Source organism: Centrocercus urophasianus, unplaced genomic scaffold (genome assembly GCF_019232065.1).
Source record: "Centrocercus urophasianus isolate 14NV4802_14NV808 unplaced genomic scaffold, USGS_Curo_1.0 seq_25, whole genome shotgun sequence".
Classification (NCBI taxonomy): Eukaryota; Metazoa; Chordata; class Aves; order Galliformes; family Phasianidae; genus Centrocercus; species Centrocercus urophasianus.
In genome coordinates this window covers 10,863,622-10,878,496 of record NW_024884811.1, presented here as the reverse complement: position 1 = coordinate 10,878,496, position 14,875 = coordinate 10,863,622, and the positions used below count along the sequence as shown (strand labels likewise).

Here is a 14,875-nt window from a genome sequence, read left to right as displayed (position 1 = left end):
ACAAATGTAAAAATTCAGGCATATGTTAAACCTTCTCAGACACTTCATTTTGAAGCAAAGGAAGAAATCTATCATTGTATCAATATCAGTTATAACTACACTTTTACCATTTCTAGCTTCCACTCAGGTATTTCAGCTTTGAGTGAAATGTTGCAGCTGAAGAGACCAAACTTTGGAATACTGAGTGCTGCCCTGGCAACTTTCCAGGCACCTGGAGGCTGCAATTGATTTGCATTTTGATTTACATAAACACTGATGTCTCCACCTCCTCTTTTCTGACACTTTTTAGCGTTTCTCTTGCTTAACTATCACATAATTTACTTGTCTTCTATCACTTCATTCCCTTCTCTTAATTTCTTATGTTCTTATAAAAAGTTTAGCGTTGTATTCCCTTCTGACGTTGAATTCTGTTCTTTGCTTTTCCTTACCTTGGTCGTTCCACCTTTTCTTTTTCTTAGCCTTTCCAAGGTCATGATTCTTTCCCAAACTTTTAGGACTGGATTTCTCTATGCTCCCTTTCCCTTGTTTCTTTCCCAGCTTTTTTCATTTTTTGTCCCACAGAGCCTTAGTACCTGTGTGATGTCCTAGAGTTGCAATGCTGTGAACTTGCAGAACTGTATACAGAAATGGTCAGTGTTCCCTATTGAGCTTTTTTGCTGATGACTGTCAAGTTTTCTGAAGGGGTACTGAAAGTTGAGGTATGCAGAGTCTCTCAATTGAGAGAACAGGCATGTGTCAAGTGCACAACATTTCTGTATTCTCTGCTGCCAGCTGCAAAGGAGTAACATCGTGGATTCCTATCTGGAGAAAAAAATACTAAAGTTAAAAGGTTTAAGATGCAATTGCTCTATTTTGTATGCAATGAATACTAAAAGTTCTTTTTTTTCTTTTTTTTTTTTAATTTTCATCTCCCCCAACCATTTCCCCCACAACTCCTAGGCTGGAGCTATGATGTGGAAGAAAAGAAGATTCCAAAACCTAAATCCAAGTCTTATGGTGCAAACTTTTCCTGGAACAAAAGAACAAGGGTGTCTACAAAATAAGTTGGCATTGGCTGTCTATGACTGTGAATAAAGTCAGCTGTGCTGTATTTATAGTCCACGTATAATACATCTCTTAATCTCCTAATAAATTTGACCTTTAAACTACAAATGCATCTTGTGATGTCTATTTAAAATGTTTTTGATGTCTCCAATTGAACCTGTTACAAACTTCCCTATATATAGAGGAGATTTGGGGTGTTCATACTTGTAAAAAATTGCTGCATTAGGAATCTATCAAAAGGAATGTTTGCAATCAGCTGCAACTTTAAAGAAAGGTTGTGGTTTCTCTTTCACAGTAATTTTATATTCAATATCTTGTTTAAATTTTCTGTGTATATGAAGTTTCTCAATGGAAGCGTGTTTTTTTTCTCATACATAAGACAAATTTATCAATTGAATAGCAGAGTATGAGATGCAGAATTTAACATTTGAACATAATTTAAATAGTTCTGTATAAATGCATACTGTATAAGCTCCTTCTTTCTCAAATTAATATTGTCATTATTCCTGAATAACAGAATTGAATAACATAAAAAGAAACCACCATTTTTGAATTAGATGTGCAGAAGACTTAGTTGAAGACTGAGATTCTAATTATTTTTCTGTGGTGCTCTTCTATCATGAAACAAAAACAGTTAAATATTCACAGATTAAGTCTCAAAGAGTGTCCCGATGCCTCACACAACATCACTATATACATATTAAGTAATATTCCTCTGTGTTTTTTATTGCTAGTTATGTGTTTATCTGCACTGAAGTTTCCTGTTGCCTAACAAGAGATATAATGATAGCATCTCAGCCATAGTATTGAATATACAGCCTAAACTAGGTCTGTGTTACAAGACAATAAAGCATTGACTGTAATAATGTACAATATCATGTTTTGAATACTTTGTCTTACATACCAGTGGCTTTTGATTTATTTATTTTTCTTTTAAATTGTATTTAAATTGAGATATCAGTGCAAGATCGTAGAAACTTATTACAAATTGGAGGAGGGATATGTTTTTTGATAGGCAGTTTAAAATTTTATCTCAACCAATTCTCGTAAAAGAAACTGTCGAAACATTTCTCTTCACAGAGCTCATGAATAGCGTAAGTGCAATCCAATGAATTTTAGCAAAAAGAAGGCATGAAACTGTATGTTGTTCGAATTTGTTTTAGTTTTAACCAGCTGCCTTATATGCCTGCTAACATGTGTTTAAACCGGTGTTTATAAGCAGTTTCAGTGTAATCAGCCAGCTGGGTGATGTAGCTGTTACTCCACTTCATCTTTTTTGAAAGCTGCATTATGCAGTGGAACCTAAATTCCTCCAGGAGCTCCACACCAAACTGATATCTTAACAGTCCAGAATCTACTGCATCTCTGTATTTTAGCTAAGGTAAATATGCTGCTCTTATTAAGGATACAGTAGAAAGAAAAGCCATAAGGGTCGCTGCCAGTTTTGTTGTTGTGGTTTGTTGTTGTTTGGTTGGGTTTTTTTTTCCTTTTGCATTTTGATAGTGAAGATCAGGAAAAATTTACTTAAATGGTCTTTAGACTTAGTATGACAGCTACCAAAATTAAAATCAGAAAAGTGCTTGGGTATCAAAGCAGCCGATGCACAGCTTGGTTTTTGAAATTATGTAGTCCAAGGTAAAGACTGATAAACAGGAAATACTTAACATGATTATTGTAATCCTAATCTATGGAGGTGATGTATGTTGATTTATGCTGTTCATAACTGGAGCTAGTTTCGTATAGAGCAGTTTCTTTGTTTCTCCAACTAATAGAATTATTCAAAAGAGCATTCATTACATCAAATATTGAATTTCATTTTTTTTCTTGGAAAAGGCTAAGGGAAGGAAATTCTTATTTGTTACATATATGGTTCAGGCACTCTACTTTGAAGTTGTTTAGTGAGGTTTGGCCAAGAACTTCTTTTTGTCCTTCGTCTTTCTTAGGTCTTGGATGGTTTTCTGCTGTAGGGTGTAGGGCTTTTTGATAATGAGCATGCTGACACTGGTGTTGTTGGTTATTCCTAACATAGTCTTCAAATCCTCAAAGTGAAATGAACTTCAAGAGCTTGCAGAAGTCAAAACATTACTGGCGGTAGAAATATATGGTACAGATCAAAAAAACCTATTAATTATTAAACCTCATTACCTCTTCACTAATTTATCAAGTATTGCAGCACTAGGCTTAATCAGAAATTGTACAAAAGTCGTACTTGGCCGGCTTTAGAAGTGAATGACAGGTAAAATTTGCCACAAATTTAGAATATCAAAACAAAAGACGTAACAATTAACCTACCATAATTAGGTTTTGAGTATCCTCAACTTCTAACTATTCAACAGTAGAAATCTGTAGGGCTTTTTGGGTCTCTTAATGTAAACACTGCATGAGATTGGAGATACGTCTTAATATTGGAGGTAGCTGTTCATCATGAAGTTCTTCCTGGTTATAAGGTTTCAAACTTCTGGAAGTTCTTCATGGAAGAAAAAGAATTTTGGAACAAATAAAATACATTATTTACATGTGAGATTTACAGATATTTGAGGTATCTGATGATCTTATGCAGAAACAATGAACTAGATTTCAAAGAATCACAAGACAATTACATGCCAATACTTTAGAGAAGCCTTACACAGATGTCAGATCTGCAAGTCATGTGGTGCGTATCTTCTGTCTTACACCTCTTGACTATTTGAAAATTTTGATACATGGGATTTTGGAAGATTGACCCCTCCAGTACTATAATTTCTGTTTAAAAAATGGAACATTTTTGCTGAATTTTATTTTATTTAGTTTATTTTACCTTGCACGAGCATATTACTCTTCCTGTCACCTTTTCTCCAAGTTCCTTTCAAGGAAATCTGTTCTGTTAAGTGTGTGCCTGTTTATGTCAATTCTGTGGTGAGCCACAGTTGGAAAAAAAAAAAAAAAAAGAAGAAGAAGAAACAAATCACACCCAGCCTTGTTTAGCCATCTTGGAAATGCTTGGAACCACATGAATCTTCAAGGTCCTTCTCTAACTTAAGCCGAAGTAAAATGCTGCAAGTAAGCTCCCCATCCTGTTGCCAGATACATATACAAATATCTGATATACTGTTTACGATATTATACTCCCTACAAAATGTGAGCACATACCTGCTGTGCTTTGATATATATTGGATAGTTTTGCTGGGGGGGTGGGGGAAGACATTTCAAAGTTTTTGTAGGATACCAATTGATTTTGAAGATAAGAAGCATTTGTCACTTCAAAAGCAATTTTTAATAAAACAAAGGCCCTGCATCTCTTAAAGTTCTAGTGTTATAAAGCAACCTAAGGACTGTCTGGGAGCATGGTTTCAGTGTTCTAGAAGTGTATTCCTTAACTGTGCCATTCGATGGATAATGTAAAACAAATCAGACTATTAATTTATGAAATGGAAACTTGAATGGACCCTTGTCTACAAAGTTTTGTCATATAGTAGAAAAGGAAAAAAGGAAATGATAATTTGAAATAATTTAACTGTAACTTAACACCGGAAGTTTAACATAAGGGGTTTTTTTGTGTGTTTTGTTTGTGGATTTTTGTTTGTTTGTTTGTTTTGTTTTCCAGATTTATAGTTATCTCACTTCACATTTGATTACTGGCTATACCAGCATATTTTGCTACTTAGTACAAAAAGAACAAAACTGGAAATAAACCTGAACCTGAGATAGCATAGAATAAAAAATGAAAAATTAGGCAGTTGTTGTATAGCAAACTATAGTAACTATAGCAATGCATTTTTTTGTTCTAAGTGCTTGTCATCTTACTGTTAAATCCTGTGAAAGATCTTTTTTTTTTTTCAACTCAACCTAAAATGAGAATTCTTCACATTCATATTTATCATAGTGACCATAGAAAGATACATATATTGAAGCCTTTCTGCATAGAAAATATGAATGAAAATTTCTTGGAGAAGTTCATTACAGAAAGTACAAAACCTAGGCAGTAATCTTGAAAGAGTCCAAAGGAATTCAAATGAGAAGTTACAGAAGTATTTCCTGTCGTCTGAACAGTTTGCTTGAAACCATTTATCTGCTTGGATAACAGAAGAGGACAAATGTGATGTCAGACTGTTTGGTTGATTATTTGTTTTTTATTCCCCCCAAGAGGTCTCTCAGTATACTGCTTTACACAGGTGTGATACAAAAAAATGAGTCAGCTTAACTATATAAAAAATAACTCACATAACTCACTCATGCTCTTCAGGGGAGTCTGTCAGTGAACGAGGTGATCCGGGCACTCCATCAAAAGCCTCTTCAATGTAGAGAGGCAACAGCATTCTTCCAAGTGTGAGTATCTTCCATCCGGAGCACGTCTGTAGAATGGAATTAGCTCTTCAGTCTTTGAGAGAAAAATGAGGATGAGTATGGTAGCGGACTCCATCAGTCATGCAGAAAATAGTGCATTGTTATTTACTGTTTTTCTCGCAGAAGCAAAGCAAGAAAGTATTGAAAATGCAGGTTCAAAATAAACAAAGCATCGTTCCACACAGGAAGTTTTGGAATTTGTCAGCTAAGAGATTTCTGGCTACCAAAACTGATGAAACTTGCATCTGTTTGGTGGTGTACGTTACCTGGGGTGTCGCACCTCTCAAACTGTGTGAAGATGTTTCTTCAGGTGAGGCCTCCGTGTGGTACTGCTGATAGGTCTGTGAGAGGTGTACACACAATTGAATTCATGTAGCACATGATAAAAACATCTGACAAGAAAAGGTAACAGCAGACCAAGAGAAAGTTGATCTATCTGAACTACTAAGTGCATGTGGCTATTCTGGATAAAAACTGTGACAAGTTGTATTTGGGGATGTAACGCACACCTAGAAATTTGCTAGTGACTGCAAATTGCTGGGTCAAGAATGTATGTCTGTCCGATTGCAAGAAAGGTCTGTCCTGGTTTGTGCCTTTTCAGAGAGTTAGATCTGCTGGGTATTAGGAGGCAAAGAACAAATAAGTAGACTTGGCTTTTTTTACAGTTAATCACCAGATTTTATAAAACTGGTTATCGTGCTCAGATGTGTACATGTGGCTAGATGCCACAGATTCAAAATTATTTTCTAATATTGTGGAAATATCTAAACAGAGTTTTAGTCTTTACAAAATTTGTACAGCTTACCGTCCTAAACAATCCCAGAAAAACAGTGGCGTCACGGGACTTGATTCAGTAAGGACAATTGTTTGTAATACTGCATCAAAAGTGGTTAGGAAAACATCAAGATATTGTTTACTCAACACCTAGAAATACTTGAAGATACTTAAATTTGCCCGCATTATGTAGGGAAGACTAGAACATTTTTTGCATGTCTCTAAAGTAAAGTAGTTGTCTATTAGCCTGCCTTGATTGTCTGTTACAGGAATATGTATGCAAAGTTGTAGTCAGTCTGTTGAGATGATTTTTTCTAATCAGATGCAAGTTTGTCATTGCTGCCTTCTGCTTTAACCAGAGAAGGGAAAAGTAAAACATCAAACTGGGAAATACTGTGAATTTAAAGCTGAACATATTGCTTATTATAAGTAGTCCCTGATACATTCTTTCCGTATTTCAGTACATTTTTTGGTCAGTGCTTTGATTTTTCAGCATTTTAGTTTACAGACAGTCTGGTAAGTTGTTGCCAAATTGGTATTTTGTCAACATTACATAGAGAGCTGCTCAGAAATGAAATTTGCGTTTAATTTTTTCCCTCTCACCCCCTATCTGACCGCTTTTATTGCCTCATTCGGGATGTCTGCGCAGTGCTTGAGGAAATCTTTTTGGGTGTTAAGACACGGCTGGGGAAATGTTGCTGTTGCAGTGCCCTTTGCATTGCAGACTGTCTCATTCATTAATGTATTGCATGGGTCATGAGGCTTTTGGCTTCTGACTGTGTTTTTCACAAGACAGATTTTCAGCTTACTGGGAGCACTCATGGCAAAGTTCCTTCACCAGCCAGCATCCTAAAGGGTAACCTTAAAATATGTAAAATATTCTGTAATTACAGTTGGCATAAAATCTCTCTTAAAGAAAAGAAAAGAACTTCACTGAAACACCATAAAATAAAGTATTAGATACTTTACCACTAGAACGTTATATACGTTAACTTTGAACACTCATAGTTCCCCATTTGCAACCACTCTTAGCAGATATATGTAAAGCAAAATGCAAAGAGAGAAAGGAACATTTGACTCAACAGGGAGTCACCACGAACATCACTGAAAATGTGCAGTAGCGGGTTTCCACACTTTACACTTAGACAAATGTAATAACTATGTAAATTAAATGACTTAGACAAAAGTACTTTAAATGACTAAGCTATGAAAAAACAGATCATGCCACTGTGGATATAATCCAAATTTTAAAACAACAGTAAATTGGAAACAACTTTGCTGCAGCCCGTCACTCTGATTTGTTTTAAACAGCACATGCCAGCATCTTATGGTACCTGCTTCTAAGTGAGGTGATGTGAGAACTACCCACCTGTCTACAGTGTGGATATCCCCACTTACTTACACTGGATTCCTTTAAGAGCCAGTAGGTTTTGATCCATTTAGCTAGTGTAAAATCTGAAGAGCTGAGATGCGCTGAGCTTCAGAAGTACTTTGTGTCTGCCATGGGTGTGATGTGAATGCTAAATGTTTGTGTGTCTCAAAAGAGAGACTAAACAAGCTGGGGGAGGGTGGGTAGGAATCATTAAAGGTTATTAAACACACAGAAGCCACCTCCAGCTTAGAAATCCCTAAAGCGTAAATGGTTGGAGGCTGTGCATACTCAAAGGTACGCAACTCAGCAGGCATCCCTGCAGACCTAGGCAACTGCCTGCATTCATTCCCTATCAGAAACAGGACGTGGTCTAGATAGAACCACAGTAACCACCTTTGTGTTTTTGTATGACTGTAAACAGACCAGTTAAGCAGCTGCCGTCTCCGCTGTAAGCATCTGCAGTTCAATCAGTCAGTACCGCTCTTCGTGTCAGAGAGATGATTAATTTCTGATCAGTACAATACTACGTAACTGAGGGATGTTAAACTGTTGAAGTGACATCTCTACATCTAACTTGCCACACTTTGCACAGTGTAAACTTGAATTACCTCCTGTGTCTCAAGATTCCTCATGCTTTCTGAAGGAGGCATAGATGCTACCAGTGAGTGCAATAGAAGAGTGGAGTTAGGTGTACTCAATTCTCTTCCTGTGACCTCAAAAATAGTATCCTTGATTTCCGTCAGTACCTGCCTTCAGATTTCAGATTGATTTAGACACATAGGATAGAGAAACTGCAGAGCCCATGTTTGAACTTAAGCCTTTATCTTCTTGAAGCACTCCAGGAGAAGACTGCTGAAGGCAATAAAGGAATACTGAAGGGGGAATGACTGACTACCTGAAATATTTTTTTTCAAAGAAGGAGTTGAGATCATGTTCAGTTTCTCCTCTGTCTGCTTTCTATCCACAGGAAGGAAGGTTATGAGGAAAAGCAATAACAAATGTAATTAGCACTTCTTCTGCTGACTTTTACATGTTAGAACAGAGTAGAAATAATCAGCACCTGGCTCCCCTGCTCACCAATCACAGAGTGCATCTTAGGAAATTGTCTCAAAACCAGGTTTCACTTCTTGCCTCCTTTTCCCACAGTGCATGATGGCTTATCTTCAAAGCATTCCCATTTCACTATCTTCAGACAATTCTGTTTTGCAGGTGGAAGGCAGCTTTTTGTTTTTCCTCAACTTTGATCATTACCATATGGTCTTTCATACGTGCTCAGGGTCTTTCTAGGATCACGATCCATTTTTCTCTTCCTGGCAATTTCTTTTTCTGACCAGATCTCAATTTAAAAAAAAGGAAAAAAAAGGAAGAAGAAAAAAAAAAAAAAAAAAAAAAGATAAAGTGATAAAGTGATAAAGTGATGTGGTTCTTGGGAGTACTTTGGATTTCAGACAGAAATAGTTGTATGGTGCCAGGGACATAGATCTGTGGCCTGGCCTGGGGACGAATGTTATCAGGTATGAGGTCTTATCTCAGAGGAATGTTAACCTAAGACGCAAATATCCATAATAGAAAACAAATGGTGTCACAGAAACAAAAATCCAGTTCTTACCGGCGCTTGTTGGGCCTTTTATTCTTTTCCATAGGCACTGCCTTGAAGACTCATAGTCATTCTTCGAGTGATGTGGTTATATGTATTCCATCCTGCTGCTATGTTTTCTGGCGTTTGGAATTTCTTTTTGGCCAGTGTGCTGAACATCCTACATCTGTGCACTTGAATGACCTTTGCTGTCTCCTGAGGGCATAAAATGGCAGAGTGTAGCCAACCGTCTCATCTGTGATTAGAATTGCTAGCAGTGTCTAGGTACTTAAATCTCTTATCTGTGGCATATCATTAATCTAGTACTAGGGTAGCTCAAAAACAGTTTATTTTTAGGCTTCATTTTGAATTATTTTTAACCTATTAGAGTCCTGTTGTTTGAGTTGTCAGCAACATAAACAGCTCTCAGACTTGGCAGCTTGCAAAATATTCTCTGAAAAATGAAATAGTGTTTGGAAATGTCGATGCATTGAAATCATTGTGATTTGTGGGGAAATTCTGGCATAAGTGAACATGAGTTTTGAAATAATTTGCAGCTCAGGCACTTAGGATCAAAACCATTGAACTTGTGTGAGATGAGCCAATAGCTGGAAAGCGTACTATCTGGGAAGGCACAGTCAAGGGACTTGCACCTGCTGCTGCTACATCCCAGGCAAATTCCCTAAGTGTTAGACTAAGGAATTCCACTCCATTTTTCTGGCCAAATTAATGCCTAGTTGTGTGCACAGAATAGGACCGCTCCAAACAAGAGATAAAAGCTGGCAATAGCTAGTTAGGGTGCTTCTCTCCTGTGTGAATGACGCGGATCTGATTTGGAGCCAGAACTTCAGTCAGGACTTTATGTTTCCTAGGAAGCTGGTGTGACTGTTAGCTGCTTTAGCTCTCTGGTTCTTTTTCCTTTTTTTTTTTTTTTTTTTTTTTTTTTTTTTCTTTTTCTTTTTCTTTTTTTTTTCTTTGCAAGGAACTTCAAAAGCTCCATGGTTTATTTCCAGGCATGATCCTCAGGGATAATATTTCCCCACCCACTACTAGTTAATTTAGACTATCTTTGCCAGATCACAGGCAGAATATACTGCCTCTCAAATCTCTGCAAAATTCTGGCTTAGAATGAAAAATATGTTTAATTTCCAATGCCATCTCGCACAATAGAATTTGCAAACTCTGGATTTCATAACATCAACAATAGGAATCAATAAAACTAGCTTGTATTTTATAGAACTACTTGGGCAGTAATATGCCTGAATATAAGAAGACTTAGTCATGTGCTATTGGGCGTGTCCATTTCTCTTGAAGCCAATTTTTGCTTTTGTTGTATGCTGTAGCCTGGCATTCTGGTACAGAGTCAGAAACACTGTACCATGTCTGTTGGAAGGATCTTGTCGGAGTATATAATTGTTCTCACAACTTTGACCTGCAGTAATATTGTTGATAAAATTTGCAGTTTTAGTCCATCCTGCTTCCCTGAGACCTGGGGAATCTAATCAAGTTTTGGCTTCTTTATATTAAATAGTAATCCATACAGCTTTTTACAGTCTGAAAAAAAATTGCTGTGTGTGTACTCTGCAGTTATTGAGCTTTACCTTTCTAACATCAGAGGTAAAATTGAGGGCGGGGGGCTGCTTTTTGACTCACTGGTTTTGTTTCTTAAATTCTCTCTGTGAATATAGGACCTTTTCTGAGCATTTTAATTCTACTGCTTGAAAACCAATATAATTTCATTCTACCTTAATCTTCAAGCAAAATTTCTCCTTTAAACAGTTCTAGCCTTCCATGTCAATCATATACTGCACATGATTGAACAATTTTTAATGACTCTCATCTTAAAATCACATTCACAACCTGACTGTGAGGACTGACTTTGCTGGAAAAGTAAAAAAGCAAGACATTTTGCAAGCAATGCTGCACATTTTCTCCCAAAACTCATCCATATGGATTGCTAACTCAAATACGCTATGTTAACAGATAGATAAATGAGAATTTTCTCCCCAGTCAGATAAAGATTTACTCCATAAAAACTTGTGTAGCTTCTTTTGGAAATACTCCCATCTTTGGAGTTTGCACCATGCCACCTGCTTATGCATTTATGAAACACTGCTCTCTGCGGGACAAGTCTAGGACGTATGCTTATTTTGATGAAGTGTACTTTAATCTTCAGTCAGACTCTGAGCAATTATCTTCTGCCACTGAAGTCATGTCCAAGAGTAAAATACACAATACTTCTTTCTCCTTACTTTGAATTACTTCCACAAATTAACTGTTCTTTGTATTCTGTGTTTGTGTGTGTACACACACACATGTATTTAGTGCCTTGCTATTACAAAGCTTTCAACAGATTTATAAGGGAAAGAAGTGAAAGGCCTTTGGCTTTGATCTGTGCTTTTGAAGAAGAGATGTGGGGGGTACCTAAGACTCAAGTGAGGACCATGTAACAGCCCCAGATTAAGTATTCTGATGTACAACAGGTAAAGATTTGTTGCAAAAATACATTTTATAAAACAGCAACTGTAGGAAGAACAACCATTTGGTCTCCTTTGAATGAGTGTTTGTGTATTTCTCTGTTGGTACCTTGCCGATGCTAATCCAGTGATAGGAAAGAGATGCTTACCATCCAGCTAAATAAAGATTGAAATGCTGCTTAATCAAATAAGCTTATGTTCAAATGTTTCCCTGAGGGCACCCAGCTGGTTTGATGTCTGCATACTGTTAACAAGTGCTGGGTACTCTGTCTGCATCCCATACTATCTCATCCACAACAGAGCTGTAATTCCAAATTACTCACTCACTAACAAATAAGAATCATCACAGTTTTGCTCAGCAAGTGGATATTATATTAGCTCCAGCAGGCTGGATCATGGTGGTTTTACAAGACTGATCCTTTTCTGAATAACAAATTAGTTCTGTCCAACCAGTGTGTTGTTTATCAGGGAATTCATAATACATATGATACGCACTTTTATTTCAGCTCTATCCAATCTTACTCGTATCTTAGGAAGAACTGCTGTGCCATCAGCACAGAAGAACACATAAAGCTGAGGTAGTTTAGTAGGAGTTAGTGTTGTTCTCAAAATGCATATATATATCATTCACGATCAATCTTGTGTTCCTAGTGGGCCTTTGATATCTGGAAGCAACAAATGAAGAGGCCTGTAGTTTTCAAGAGTCAGGCCTGAGCATAGCAGGTGGTCAGTGACATCTGACAAAGCTGAACAAGGGCCCTGCGGTACTCTGTCCAATATTCTACAATAATTTCAGAACAGTATCAGAAGTAGAAATGGATAAGTTGCAGTGATGCTTTTTATGCCATCTGGCATAAAACACTGTAACTCTTAATATCGTTATCTTCAGCAACGCTGTACAAAGACCAAGTCCTGATATATTGCCAATGTGCCCATTGTGGTGAAGTTAGAATGGAAACTGAGAAGTGATTATTTTATTCCTGCATCCCCTGAAGCTAGAATTTACTCTTCCAGCTGATGAACCAGTGAACAGAGACAGGCATAGAAGGCATTAAAAAAAAGAATTGTATCTGCTGTAAATGGCATTTTCTCAGTTTGTTCAAATAAAGGACATATAGAGCAGGTGCCTATATTTAATGTTCTCTGGGGCAGCAAACCTTTTCTAAATACTCATAGTCCCAGAGTACATGGAACTTAGTCTGCTTTCCACAGGAATAGCTGCAGTCCATCAGAGCAGACCTCTTATGACAGATCAAATTAACTATTTCTTTAACTGACGTGCTTTCTTGGAGATTTAGGACTGCCTTAGGAATTCAGATGCATTTCCTTACTTCAGTTTTTCTCAAAGCATGCTAAAAATCTTAGATGTGAAATTAAAGGAACAATCACGGGCAACCCCATACAGGTATTCTATAACTGTCCACAAAAGTAGCTGCTCTGACCACCTAAAAGTCTGTAACTGTGCACTTACCCATGAAACCTCAAAATGCTATGTAAAAATTTCTGACACTCTGTAACTAACCAAAAACATTCTTCATTAAAAAAATAAGATAATCATGGAGGATAATAGGCAAGAGTAAAATAGGAAAAAAAGATGTCACGAATGTCCCCAACATGTCCTTTAGCAATACTGGTGCACTTGTTAAAAGAAAATGCCTAGGGCATCCTAGAAAATACGCACTATCTGACACTACATAGAAAGGCACAAAACAGAAAAGGCTCTGTCAACAAAGACAAACACATGCTGAATTTGAGGACTCCATACTGTGTGTATGATTTTTATTAATATTGCCTTATTCTTCATGTTGCACTTAGTTTGATATACCCTGACAGTCAGGATCTTCCTAAACCACTGAGCAAGGGCCAAGAAAGGTTTTCTACAATATCAAAAAAAATGCCATAAATTCTGCCCCAAAATACCCTCACATTCTGCAGCCATTGTCTGATGCTTCAAAAGAAAGGAACCTTGCCTACCCTCATTCCCCAAAAACTAAATTATGCACTGAAGCAAAATGTAAATCTCTCTAGCCCCTGCAGGTAAACAGCTGGCAAGATTAAAGTATTTAAAATACAGTGCAAAATACACATATGGAAATGCAGTCTCCTTTCAAGACTCTGTTACAGATACAAGAAGCTAACTACCCCAAGATACAAATTACAAGCTTTAATTTTCAGCAGTAGAATGACTTCAATCCTGTCATCAGATGCCACTTACACACTTGTGAGTTGCCTGGCTGAAACATTACATTCCTTGTGATCCTTATTGCATTTCAAACACTAGAAAGTTCATCTCTGAAATGTTCATTTTTCTGTTCTAATTTCCTTACTAATTTTATCTTAAAGCCTTTGACATTGTCTCCCACAGTATTCTCCTGGGCAAGCTGGCAGCCTGTTGCCTGGACAGATCCACTCTTTGTTGGTAATGGAGTGGCTGGATGGTTGGGCGCAGAGAGTGGTGGTGAATGGAGTCACATCCAGCTGGCAACTGGTCACGAGTGGTGTTTGCCAGGGGTCAGTACTGGGGCCTGTCTTTTTTAATATCTTTATTGATGACCTGGAGGAGGAAAATGAGTGCACCCTCAGTAAGTTTGCCGATGACACCAAGGAACATGATATCTGCCTGAGGGCAGGCAGGCTGTATGAAGAGATCTGGATTTCTATGAGGTTCAACAATCTTATTCTTCTTTGGCATGTGATTACTGATTTTTTTAACTCCTCCTATGGCATTGGTTTGCCATTTCACAAATTTTTACACTAGACATCGCTGTCTTAAATTATTCTTTTGTAAAATAAATGGTGATGACTGAACATGTTCTCAACAAAGCCTTGTCTTGCTTTAGATGCTGTCCACTTCATAACACTTATCATAATCTCATGACATACCACAGTCATCTTCAATATTGTTAAGATCAGCTAGTCTACTAGATAGTTATAAGTGCTGCCAGGTTAAGCACACCTAATTTTAGCCATTGGTCTGCTTCCTTACGATAACAATATTCTCTAGAGCTTTGTCTCCAGGTGTTCCTAGAAGATAAACGTATCAAAATTTGTCTTGTTAGGGCTATACATAAACAATTAGACTTAACTGAAGGTTCCTCCTTAGCCAGGTTGCGTCCATCTGTAAATATTTTCCAATGCAAAACCAAAATGATTCTTCAAAATGAGAGTAGAAATCTGTTTGTTGTCATTATAGCTGATGATGGTCTGGAGGTGGAGAAAATCTGTTACTGCAGTTAACTTTCATTGGTATTTCATAATGTGATCATGAAACACAACAGCCAAAGAGTTTTCTAAGAAGCAGAAGGGCCG

The 14,875-nt window shown here is 37.2% G+C and overlaps 1 protein-coding gene across 1 annotated transcript in view; it reads left to right on the top strand.

The window, feature by feature from the left end:
* The window catches only part of NDUFS4 (NADH:ubiquinone oxidoreductase subunit S4), a 44,816-nt gene extending 43,664 nt beyond the window's left edge, over positions 1 to 1,152 (top strand). The window contains exon 5 of the mRNA XM_042825911.1: positions 940 to 1,152. Coding sequence (XP_042681845.1) covers positions 940 to 1,043 — 104 coding nt within the window. The 3' untranslated portion in view covers positions 1,044 to 1,152. The remainder of the gene's footprint in view (positions 1 to 939) is intronic.
* The last annotated feature ends 13,723 nt before the right edge of the window (positions 1,153 to 14,875 follow it).